Source organism: Garra rufa, chromosome 9 (genome assembly GCF_049309525.1).
Source record: "Garra rufa chromosome 9, GarRuf1.0, whole genome shotgun sequence".
Classification (NCBI taxonomy): Eukaryota; Metazoa; Chordata; class Actinopteri; order Cypriniformes; family Cyprinidae; genus Garra; species Garra rufa.
This window is the reverse complement of record NC_133369.1, coordinates 7,090,474-7,103,356: the sequence shown is the minus strand read 5'-3', so window position 1 is coordinate 7,103,356 and position 12,883 is coordinate 7,090,474. Positions and strand designations below refer to the sequence as shown.

Genomic DNA, 12,883 nt, shown 5'->3' with positions numbered 1-12,883 from the left:
ATATGCTTATTAAAAATAATAAGCAGGGAGATGACTGGTCATTTAGCAAAATAAACCCTTTCAGGATGACACAGGATATTTGGTGTTTGGGTTTATTTTGTGATAATGACTGTCTGTCTGTACATTCTACCATACATATGTTAATGAGGAGCACAAAAGGCGGGCTTATGTAGAATGACCCATGCTGTTTTCCCCCTCAGTACTGACCTGTAATATAAAGTTCAACCCGTTGGTCCATTAACAGTGATACATGATAAATAAAACAGTCAATGAAAGCCTTTTATGGCTCTTGTGCTACAGGCAGAGCCTTTGAAAAGCACTCCGCTCTAAACACTGCAAATTGTTCAGTATGGATTAATTACAGCAGATAAGGGGGTCTCTGAATTTCTCATTCCCCCTCAGGGTGCAATAAAGCATGTCTGTTTATCTCTGTTTTCCTAATGGTTTTTTACTTGAAGTCTGAGATGGTCATCAGAGCACCAGAGCAGAGATCAGAGGACTTTCTCATGGATGCAGTGTGAAATGCTCAGACTTACACGCCGTCTGTTTGTTTGCAGTTGAAGGATTATGTGAAGGAGTGCGGAAAGGCCTGGTGGATGTTGCGATCTGGGTGGGAACCTGCGGCGACTATCCACACGGAGACGCCTCCACCGGCTGGAATTCAGTTTCCCGTGTGATCATAGAAGAGCTTCCTCAGAGCAGCTGAAAGTCTTCCAAGCACTTCCTACTACATTTTAAGACTTTGACAATGAGTTACTTTGTACTACAGTCTTACAAAGGTTCTTTTTTGGCATTGATGATTTCATGAAGAACATTTGTGACCCTGGACCACAAAACCAGTCTTAAGTATCATTTGTAGCAATAGCTTTATGGGTGAACATTATCGATTTTTCTTTTATGCCAAAAATCATTAGGATATCAAGTAAAGATCATGTTCCATGAAGATATTTTGTACATTTCCTACCATAAATATATTAAAATGCAATTTTTGATTAGTAATATGCATTGCTAAGAACTTTTTTCTGTTTTCTCAATATTTTGATTTTTTTGCACCCTCAGATTCCAGATTTTCAAATAGTTGTATCTCGGCCAAATATTGTCCTATCCTAAACCATACATCAATGGAAAGCTTATTTATTCAGCTTTCAGACAATGTATAAATATCAATTTCCAAAAAAGTGACCCTTAAGACTGGTTTTGTGTTCCAGGGTCACATTTAAAATTCATGGCAAAAAAATATGTTGTTTTTAAGAGTGGACAAAAGGTTCTAGATGTGACCCTGGACCGGTCTTAAGTAGCACAGGTGTATTTGTAGCAATAGCCAAAAATACATTGTATGGGTCAGCATTATCGATTTTTCTTTTATGCCAAAATATTATGGATATTAAGTAAAGATCATGTTCCATGAAGACATTTAGTAAATTTCCTACCATAAATATATCAAAACTTAATTTCTGATTAGTAATATGCATTAAGAATTTCCTTCGGAAAACTTTAAAGGCGATTTTTCTCAGTATTGTTTTTTTTTTTTTTTGGCACCCTCAGATTCCAGATTTTCAAATAGTTGTATCTCGGCCAAATATTGTCCTATCCTAAACCATACATCAATGGAAAGCTTATTTATTCAGCTTTCAGACAATGCATAAATATCAATTTCCAAAAAAAGTGTCCCTTAAGACTGGTTTTGTGTTCCAGGGTCACATTTAAAATTCATGGCAATAAAATAACATTTTGTTTTTAAGAGTGGACAAAAGGTTCTAGATGTGACCCTGGACCAGTCTTAAGTAGCACAGGTGTCTTTGTAGCAATAGCCAAAAATACATTGTGTGGGTCAGCATTATCGATTTTTCTTTTATGCCAAAATATTATGGATATTAAGTAAAGATCATGTTCCATGAAGATATTTAGTAAATTTCCTACCATAAATATATCAAAACTTAATTTTTGATTAGTAATATGCATTAAGAACTTAATTTGGACAACTTTAAAGGCGATTTTTCTCAGTATTTTTTATTTTTGCACTCTCAGATTCCAGATTTTCAGATGATGTATAATTCTTACTTTCATAAAAAATGGCCCTTATGACTGGTTCTGTGGTCCAGGGTTACATATTAAGATGTTCTTCACACTAAGAAAAAAATTGCTTTTAAGAACCATTCACTTCAAAGTTCTTTGCAGAACCAAAAACTGTTCTTTTGTGGCATTGCAGCCAAAGAAAAAAAAACTCTTAAAAGCTCAATTTTTTTAACCTTGATTTATTTCTCAGAAGTGCTCCTGCAGCGTTTGTTTGCAGATGTCACTTAGTTTGATATTTTGTGGCGTTTAAGTATATTTAAGTCTAACAGCTCTCACTTGATGTCTACCTCTACAAACAAGGGCTGAAACAATCACATAACCTTGTACTGTAGTGACAGACTCTTAAAACGAACTATGGCAAAAGTTTGTAAGTAATTATGTTGAACAGTTTGAGTCTAGACAGGTATTGTAAAAACTCTGAATAGATTTTATTGGATAATTTTTAAATGTCAATAAAGTTTTTTTTTAAAGAACTCCTAACTTGGGTACATGTTCTTCAAAGAGCATCGCTTATTAACCTATGAGCATAACAAATTTTAAGGCCACGAATTTGAGCTCATTAACACAAATGTCAGCAAAGAGCCAGAAATGTCAGATTCAGTCAATCTGTGTGTGCGCTTGTGATTGGAGGAATAAAGCTTGAGGTTTAGTTCGGCCATTGCACAGGACAGCAGCAGCGATGCAATATGAATGTAAACAATTATTCACAAATATGGATATTTCATATATTGCCCAACCCTAGATCAACCCATAATTCATCTTTAGCTCTTGATTAAAAAGTTAAAACCTGGTTTGATTTTAAGTTTTAATTAAATAAAACAAACTGAAATAAACAGCCTGTATTTGAATATAATTAACAGCCACTTAAAAATGATCACATATCCCTCGTCAATATCCATATTCACTATAATATCACCAGTGTTCTAGACAAACCAAACAAGTATTGGTTTCTTGGCCAGTGACTAGTGTTGGATACACATATTACACTTTGAACTCGGTAACATGCATTTTAGTTTTCCTTTCCAGAGAGGACCCCAGGATGTTTCATTTCTCTCTAATCACATTTCTGACTCCACTATGGCCGCCAAACACTGTCGCCGACAGGGCGACCCATCCCAGGTCCAGCCCTGCTCCCTGATAGGACAGCTCTGCTGCAGTTTTTCCAGTTTTCGGTTTACTTGTGCTGGTCCAGGAGGAAGTGGGAAACATTCTCATAGACCACAAAGGTTATGCAGCAGGCCGGAGTGACTCGGATCAGGTTGGGCACCATGCCTTTGTAGAAACCCAACATGCCTTCATTTCTGATCAAACACCAGGAGAAAGGCAAGAGTTATATTATAAGTTATATAAAAAGTTTACTGCATTTTAACTGTACTTTCTATCATGTGCAGGCTGCATAAACTGCTTAGACTAGTCTTAAAGGGAGAGTTCACCCAAAAATGAAAATTTGATGTTTATCCGCTTACCCCCAGGGCATCCAAGATGTAGGCGACACTGTTTCTTCAGTAGAACACAAACAAAGATTTTTAACTTAGTCTGTCAGTCATATAATAAGAGTCAAACAACCATATGCAGACAAAACTAAATTAAACCCTGCGGCTCGTAATCATACATTGAGGTCTTAACACACAAAACAATCAGTCTGTGCAAGAAACTTAGTATTTATATCATTTTTTACCCTTTATATCATTTCACTGTCCTGAGCGAGTTCACAACATGCTAGACACACGCATGGAAGCGATCTGTGGAGTGACGTATACGCAGGACAGTTGGACATTGCAGTGGATCAGAGGTAAAAATGATATAAATACTGTTCAGGTTCTTGCACAGACTGATTGTTTTCCGTGTTAAGAATTCAATGTATCGTCACGAGCTTTAATTTGGTTTTGTCTGTGTATGTTTTTTTTGACTCTCAAAGATGTGGGTCCCATTGACTGCCATTATATGACTGGCAGACTGCAACGGTTTGAGTTGAAAATCTTCGTTTGTGTTCTACTGAAGAAACAAAGTCACCTACATCTTGGATGCCCTGGCGGTAAACAGATAAACATCAAATTTAAATTTTTTGGTAAACTGTAAAACTTTATTAGGTAGTACTATAATTTTTTTTCAATACTAGTCATAAGTCAGTAACATAAAAAGGTAGATTGGTCTAATTTGATTCTGAAAATTAAGACTGATTACCGCTTGGTTAACTGCTAGTTTGTCAAACTAGTTCTTAAGACACAGTTATTAACATGCACTGCAAAAAATGCTTTTCTTACTTGGATTTTTAAATCTTACTGTTCAAAATATTTTGACTGGTAGTGTATAACAGGTTAATATGTGCATGATTAATTACAAGCTGATCAATCTGGTGAATTTTCCCTCTTATTTTTGGGGGCCAGTTGCATAAACAGAGCCACTACACTGCAAAAAAAATGCTTTTCTTACTTAGATTTTTTGTCTTGTGTCCAGCCAAAATATCTGAAAATTCTTAAATCAAGATGGATTTTCTAGACGAGTAAAAATTGTTTTCTTGTTTTCAGAAAAACAAGCCAAAATTAAGTGATTTTTTGCTTAGAACAAGCTAAATAATCTGCCAATGGGGTAAGAAAAAAAACAGAAAACAAGATTATTTTTCTTACCCCACTGGCAGATTATTTTGCTTGTTTCAAGCAAAAACACGTAATTTTGACTTGTTTTTTTCTGAAAACAAGATGATTTTTACTTGTCTAGAAAACCCTTCTTGATTTAAGAATGTTCAGATATTTTGGCTGGAAACGAGACAAAAAATCTAAGTAAGAACTGGCCCCAGAAAATAAGAGGGAAAATTCACCAGATTGATCAGCTTGTAATTAATCATGCACATATTAACCTGTTATACACTACCAGTAAGATAATGTTTTTAAAGAAGTCTTCTGCTCAGCAAGCCTGCATTTATTTGATCCAAAGTACAGCAAAAACAGTAAAATTTTGAAATATTTTTACCACTACAAATTTCTGTTTTCTGTTTGAATACATTTTAAATTTCAGCATCATAACTTCAGTCTTAAGTGTCACATGATCCTTCAGAAATCATGCTAATATGCTGATTTGCTGCTTAAGAAACTATTATTATTATTACTACCAATATTTAAAACAGTTGAGTACATTGTTTCAGCATTATTTGATGAATAGAACGTTCTTCTGAACTTTCTATTCATCAAAGAAACATGAAAAAATTCTACTCAGTTGTTTTCAACGTAGTAATATATAATAATAAAAAATGTTTTTGAGCAGCAAATCAGAATATTAGAACGAGTAATAATGCAAAACATTTAGCTTTCTAAATTACATTTTAAAAGATATTCAAATAGAAAGCAGTTATTTTAAATAGTAAATATATTTCGAAATTTTACTGTTTTTGCAGTATTTATTTTTCAGATCAAATAAATACAGGCTTGGTAAGCAGAAGAGACTTCTTTTTAAAAAAACAAAACATTAAAAATCTTAATGTTCAAAAACTTTTGCCTGGTAATGTAGGTTCTCTAGTTGTTTTGATCAAAGAAATGTTATCATTTTAGCTAATTTTCTAGAAACAGGTACACTACATTCTAAAGTTTAATTTTTATTTATTTATTTTTATCTACTTTATTATGATTAATAATTTTTTTTGTTTTTTTATTTAATAACACTTTCATTCAGCAAAGTTGCATTAAAACTAGAATCAGAACTTTACAACAATATTATTACAAAATAAATAATATTAATCAATAATATTTTACAAAAAATACCAAAAATAATATTTATTATATTATTACAACATTTTTATTTAAAATAAATGCTGTTCTTTTGAACATCCTATTTATCAAAACCTAAACAATGTATTAAAGTCTCCAGAAAAATATTGAGCAACTGTTTTAAACATTGATTATACCCCCCAAAAAATAATGATGCTGAAAATTCAGCTTTGAAAGCACAGGAATATATTGCATTTTAAAATATATTAAATTAGAAATCAGTTATTTCAAATTGCAATATTTCACAATATTACATTTTTACTGTATTTCAAATAAAATAAATGCAGCCTTGGTGAGCAAAAGACACTTTTTTCAAAAACATTTAAATATTAGTGTATAAATTGTGTTAATGTATTTAAAATTAAGTCTACCGGGCATTCAGGAGGGTTCGTCAAAATAACAGTGAAGACTGTCTTTCTATTTTTGTTATTTAGATCGCCAGCATTTGCTTTACTAATGTGTTTGCTTAAGATTAGCATGTAAATCCCATGCTTACCTAAAGGTTCTCCGGACGACATCTACCATTCCATCATACGTGTTGTGCTGATCCTGCAAACGGGCTCGGACCACCTGATACGGGTACGTCGTAGCCACTGCGAATATTTTGGACAAAGCTGCCATGGTAATGTATTCTAATGCATTCTAGAGAGAAAATAGAGGACAAAATGCACAGCGAGTTACTACAAGCCGCATTAATGAACTGATAAACGAAGCTGTTTAGCATAACACCACCGCTGTGCGATGCCAAAACATATTTGGAGACCTAAAATTAAACATGAAAGGTCAAATGACAACAACGTAGGTGTTTTGAAATGTTTACTGTTGCACTTTTTAGATTTAGTTTTTTTTTTTTAAGTGTGAGTAACTCTTACTAACCAGTTTAGCTTCTGATTGCATCTTTCTGTATTTGTTATAATCTCTCTTCAGCTCTTCATACGCCATGAACTGCAGTGCACCATGGGAGGTTCCAAACAATCCCGGGACAAACCCCTAGGGATCATAACAGTTAACTCAGCTAGATGAAACAAACAAACAAACCCCACAGCATGCAACTGACGCACAATCACATATTTTCACGCACTCTCTTTATTTCCTTATACAAGTGCGCCTCCTAGTGGCACCCACCAAGTGAAATCTCATCAAGTATTTCCACAAAACGACCGTTCATTATCCTGTAGAAAACCTTTTGTACCCGATAGAGTCCTGCGATCCCTTCATGGCGGTAGATTTTCACAAGAGCATCCATCATCCCCCTGTACTGCTTTTTAGATGCATCTGCGCTGTACTGCAAAACCAGCCGAGTTTTGGTGACCCAGATAGGGTTGGTCAGGCAAAGCGTCATTGCTCCTGAAAAAACAGTGACACAGAATATAAAGTAAATGAACGGCAGCTGTTGTAAAACTAAGATCCACATGAAAAGAGTCATTACCGGACCCTAATGGCTCACGCTGAGTCATTTCAATGAAGGATGTGCCTAATTCAATTAAAGGAGCCCATGACACACATACTCTTCGATATGAGCTTCTCGCTGGAAGTTTAGATTATATACCGTCCTTCGGATCAATTTACATGGCGTTTAATGTCACAGAAAGCTTTTTATGATATTAATGGACAAATCGTGACTTTAGCCGGTGGTCATTTAATCTAAAATGTGACAAGGACTGCTGGTTTAGTGATGGATTGCTCTGTTAATGATTGTGCCCACTTGGCTAATAAAAAAATAAGGGTTCGTTTAATTTTAGCAACTCTATGTACATCTAATTTGGTGTCGTTAAACTATTTTTCTTTTTTGTCATTTATAAAAATTACCCCATTCAAAAAAGCTTCGATACACTTGATTATTATTACGCTGTTCTTCAGAAAAATCCTTCAGGTCCCACAAATTCTTTGGTTTGTGTGATTTTGAGATCCATCTTTTCACACTGAGGACAACTGAGGGACTCATATGCAACTATTACAGAAGGTTCAAATGCCCACGGATGCTCCAGAAGTAAAAACAATTCATTAAGAGCTGGGGGTGAAAACTTTTGAACAGAATGAAGATGCGTGCATTTTTCTTATTTTGCCTAAATATCCTATTTTTTTTTTTTTTATTTAGTACTGCCCTTTAGAAGCTACAGGAGATAGTTACATGTTTCCAGAAGACAAAATAAGTTACATATACTCTGACCTTCAAATTCAAAAAGTTTTCACCCCCGGCTCTTAATGCATTGTGTTTTCTTCTGGAGCATCAGTGAGCGTTTAAACCTTCTGTAATAGTTGCATTTGAGTTCCTCAGTTGTCCTCAGTGTGAAAAGATGGATCCCAAAATCACACAGTCATTGTTGGAAAGGGTTCAAATACACAAAAATGCAAAGAAGCAAAGAATTTGTTGAACCTGAAGGATTTTTCTGAAGAACAGCAGGCAGTTTAACTGTTCAGGACAAGCAAAAAAAAAAAAAAACAGCTGTGGATCATTCAGGTAACAAAACAGTATTAAGAATCAAGCGTATGTAAACTTTTAAACTGGGTCACTTTGATAAATTCAACTATTATTTTCTCTTGTGGACTATTTGTAAACATCTTTTATGTGAAATCTTATTCAGGTCAGTACTAAATAAACAACATGCATTTTGTATGATCCCTTTTATTTTGCAGATTCTGAAAGGGGGGTGTAAACTTTTGACCTCAACTGTAAATGAGAAAAATAGAGAATTCCGTGCAAGCGTAAACAACAGAAGTGTAATAGACTTTTAATGCTAATTATGTAATCTCTTGAATTCTGATTGAATTTTTTATGCTCTCTGTTCTTTTAGAACAGACATGCAATGCATTTTTAGGTCACAGGCCTCCAGCTGAGAAGCGCTGATCTACAGCACTCGAGAGTTGATGTCTTTCGGACTTAAAAACAACCAATCAATATCTGAGCTATGCCTCATTTGTTATGCTCCAGTTTATTTGTCAGCCGTAATTAGAAAGGCATGTGTTGAAATTCACTTTGTCAGCGTCTTTATCATTTTGACTGATGGGAGAAAAATGAGCAATGCACAGGAGAACAAAGGAAATACTTGAGTAGTCGTCCTTTGTATTTTAAGTGAAGGTGAGATGTTGTCTTAAACTTTTTTTCTTTAGTTCAGTTTACTTTATTTCTTACAACTACATATTATTGTAATTCAATCCTACATGCTACTCATATTTCAATTCAAAATTTCTCTCTTTCTTTCTCTCTCTCTCTCTATATATGTATATATTATTTTTTTTATATATTATATATTATTATATTATTTTTTTATTTTCCTATTTTTTTTGCACAAACAAGGTATACATATTTTTTTATTTATTTTTTTACAAGAAAATGGGCAGAAAACAATGTTTTAATGCAAAACAAAACCTGTAATGATCCTAAAATAGGCATTATTTTATTTAAGCAAAGTATAATGTAATGTATTATTATAAATAAAAGTGTATATATATATATATATATATATATATATATATATATATATATATATATATATACACATCTGTATATGGGCCATTCTACAAAAATTGGTGTCCAAAACTGCTGTCCCACAACCAAAAAACACATTTAAAAAGCATTTAAATATTCAAATCTTAGATGCTTACTAAGATCCTTATTATCTATTGAAACCCACAATAATATTTAAAATTTCAGTAAGCTTAATATATATAAAATCATCATTAATAGATACTTTCAATTGGGAGGTGGCTGTCCCGAACACTGCCCCCTAAATTTCAACTTGTAAAAATGATATTAAAATAATTTTTTGCATTTAATTTCATTGTTGTTGTTGTTGTTTTTTTAAAGTGAAGTTCTTTGTAAATTAGTATGTTTTAAACATGGGTTAAAATTCTGTAATGTGATGTGGTCGCTGCCAAAACATTACTGTCACTACCGAAAATGTGCTGTCACGACGAAACATGGGATGTTTTATCAAAAATCAAGTATACTGAATTATCAACTAAGATGTTATGATAATGTTTGGTTCAATGTATATTCAAACTAAAGAATCCTTAAGTCTGAAATCAGTATGATCAACTTTTTTTCCTTTTACAAAGAAAAATTGGAGTTTAAACTACAACAAATCTCATAAATCACATTTGAAATATTGTTAAAATTATGTAATTGTTATTGATTTACCTTTAAAAACTTTTGAATCAAACAGAAAAAATATATATTTACAACGTAGATGTCAGTAAAATCTTAATAGGTCAATATAACCCTTCTTATTAAATGATACAGTAAAGTGTTTCGGTAGTGACAAATTTGGGGAGAAGACAGATATTCCCAAACTTTCTGAAAATACAGTATGAGAATTAACTGCACAATTACTAGAAATGTGTACCTTAGATATTATACAATTTGCATATGTGGAAAAGACTTTTCTTTCAAGATGTTTTCAACTCTGAAGCAAACATAATGTATTAATAGCATTTATAAAAAATGTGTTCTTCTGATTTTAGAGTGAAAATAGCATGTCATGCTCTTGAAGACTGGTGAGACTGATGTGATCAGTGTGTCTGTGTTGATACTGACCTGCTCCTGCTGCTGATAGCAGATGTTCAATGGCACTCAGCTCTGTTTGTCTGCCCTCTTTGTTGTATGCTTTGATTGCATTGTAACTACAAATAAAAACAATTCATATTACTTGAGAGATATTTAAATCTAACACTATATTTGTGGTAAGCAGAATAACTGACGCTTTAATCGTTAAATTACTGAAAAGTATAATATTGCACCCGTGAGTAAAACTTAAGCATGCATGCAAAAATATAAATATTATTATATATAATACACATTGCATTATACTGTAGAGAAAGATACATACAAGAAAAAGTAAAGCCCCCATGAAGCTCCGGCACCCCAGATATTTGGGGTGACACCCTGATAAAGGCCTCGGGGACCCTCCTGTTGCCAGATGCTTTTCATGCAGTGCATTATTCCACTGTATTTCGGTCTCACGTCCAGCCCATCACTCACTGCAATACAGTAAAGAACCAAACATTTGAGCCTGTTGTGGTCATGTCACACATTACAGCAATGCATTCTGGATTAGAGCCAAAACTATTGTATAGGAGTATATAGTACATACTATACAAAGTATAAGTAACAATTTATTTGATTTACTTGACATCATTGTAAATTTAAATTGATTTGGCAATAGCCTACTTAATATAATTTAGTAACAATTCCTACCACTTTATTTTTTATTTTTTTTACAATACTTTAATAAAATATTCATTAAAATATAATTAAACATTTTATTAAACTAATCATTTCTTAATGAGATCATGACAGTTGACAGATTTTCATATACATTTAAATCTGATCGGTTTAGTATTATACAATGTCCTGTTATGTGACAATGTGACAGTTTCTCTTTCTATGTGCAGTGGATGAAATGTTTATTATTTTACCAAAACAAGAGGGATTATACAAAGTGCATGTTATTTTTTTATTTTGTACTGACCTGAATAAGATATTTCACATAAAAGACATTTACATGTAGTCCACAAGAGAAAATAATAGTTGAATTTATAAAAATGACCCCTGTTCAAAAGTTTACACACTTGAGTCTTAATACTATGTTGTTACCTGAATGATCCACAGCTGTTTTTTGTATGCTTTTTTTTTTTGTGATAGTTGTTCATGAGTCCCTTGTTTGTCCCGAACAGGTAAACTGCCCAGTGTTCTTCAGAAAAATCCCACAAATTCTTTGGTTTTTCAGCATTTCTGTGTATTTGAACCCTTTCCAACAATGACTATGATTTTGAGATCCATCTTTTCACACTGAGGACAACTGAGGGACTCATATGCAACTACTACAGAAGCTTCAAACACTCACTGATGCTTCAGAAGGAAAAAACATGCATTAAGAGTCAGGGGGTGAAAGCTTTTGAACGAAATGAGGATGTGAACTTTTTTCTTATTTTGCCTAAATATCTTTTTTTTTTTTCTCCATTTAGTACTGCCCTTCAGAAGCTACAGAAGATACTTACATGTTTCCCAGAATTTACCCTGATCTTCAAATTCAAAAAGTTTTCACCCATAGCTCTTAATGCTTTTTTTTTTCTTCTGGAGCATCAGTGAGCATTTGAAACTTCCGTAATAGTTGCAAATGAGTCCCTCAGTTGTCCTCAAAATGGGTTCAAATACACAAATGCTGAAAAACCAAAGAATCTGTGGGACCTGAAGGACTTTTCTAAAGAACAGCAGACAGTTTAACTTTTAAGGACAAACAAGGGACTTATGGACAACTATCAGTAAATAAAAAAACACAGCTGTGGATCATTCAGGTAACAACACAGTCACAATCAAGTGTATGTAAACTTTTTAATAGGGTAATTTTTATAAATTATTTTCTCTTGTGGGCTATATGTAAACATATTTTATGTTAAATATCTTATTTAAGTCAGTACTAAATAAAAAATAACATGCATTTTGTATGCTCCCTCTTATTTTGGTAAAATAATGAACAATTTGCAGATTCTGCAAGGTGTGTGTAAACTTTTGACTTCAACTGTACAGTACCTAAATGTTGATTTAATGTTGAATTAATGATGCAATCACCCAGTGAATTACACATGACACATTGGTTCTGGTTTGACACATACCTGCAAACCTGATTTTGACCAGATCCAGAGGATGCAGCACCAGTGTGGACAACACCCCTCCACTGAGCCCTGCTATTAGATTCTCGATCTTCACATGGCTGAAGAGTCTCTGCAGGCTGCCGGTGAGGGTCAGGGGTACAGGAGAGCCCGGACTGGGACTGGGGCTCATGACTGCTCCCTTACTGCTCGTCAACACACAAAATCACTTACTTAACAATTTAAACTACCTTATAGAATCGGTTCAACCCATTTAGAACGGTAAAGAACTTTCTGGGATTTGTTATTACACCCGTTATAAGCCAAAGTTTCAGTAAGAATTAACTGTGTGCATGACCTTACCCGTTAATGTCAGATCATACACAGTGACAGCAGAGAACATTCGGAAACATGCTGAAACTGGAACATGGCGCTTTAGACAACACAAACTGCGC

The 12,883-nt window shown here is 33.7% G+C and overlaps 2 protein-coding genes across 2 annotated transcripts in view; one reads left to right on the top strand and one right to left on the bottom strand.

The window, feature by feature from the left end:
• Positions 1–2,549, top strand: part of cthrc1b (collagen triple helix repeat containing 1b) — a 16,980-nt gene extending 14,431 nt beyond the window's left edge. Inside the window, exon 4 of the mRNA XM_073847066.1 lies at positions 558–2,549. Within this exon, the coding sequence (XP_073703167.1) occupies positions 558–706 (149 nt within the window). The 3' untranslated portion in view covers positions 707–2,549. The remainder of the gene's footprint in view (positions 1–557) is intronic.
• Positions 2,550–2,867: 318 nt separating this feature from the next.
• slc25a32b (solute carrier family 25 member 32b) lies at positions 2,868–12,883 on the bottom strand. The gene is made up of 8 exons (XM_073847065.1): positions 12,792–12,883; positions 12,453–12,634; positions 10,667–10,817; positions 10,375–10,460; positions 7,030–7,184; positions 6,714–6,827; positions 6,334–6,479; positions 2,868–3,377 (listed from the first exon to the last, which is right to left on the bottom strand). The coding sequence occupies exons 2-8, from the start codon at positions 12,619–12,621 to the stop codon at positions 3,251–3,253; spliced, it is 948 nt and encodes a 315-aa protein (XP_073703166.1). The 5' UTR covers positions 12,622–12,634; positions 12,792–12,883; the 3' UTR covers positions 2,868–3,250.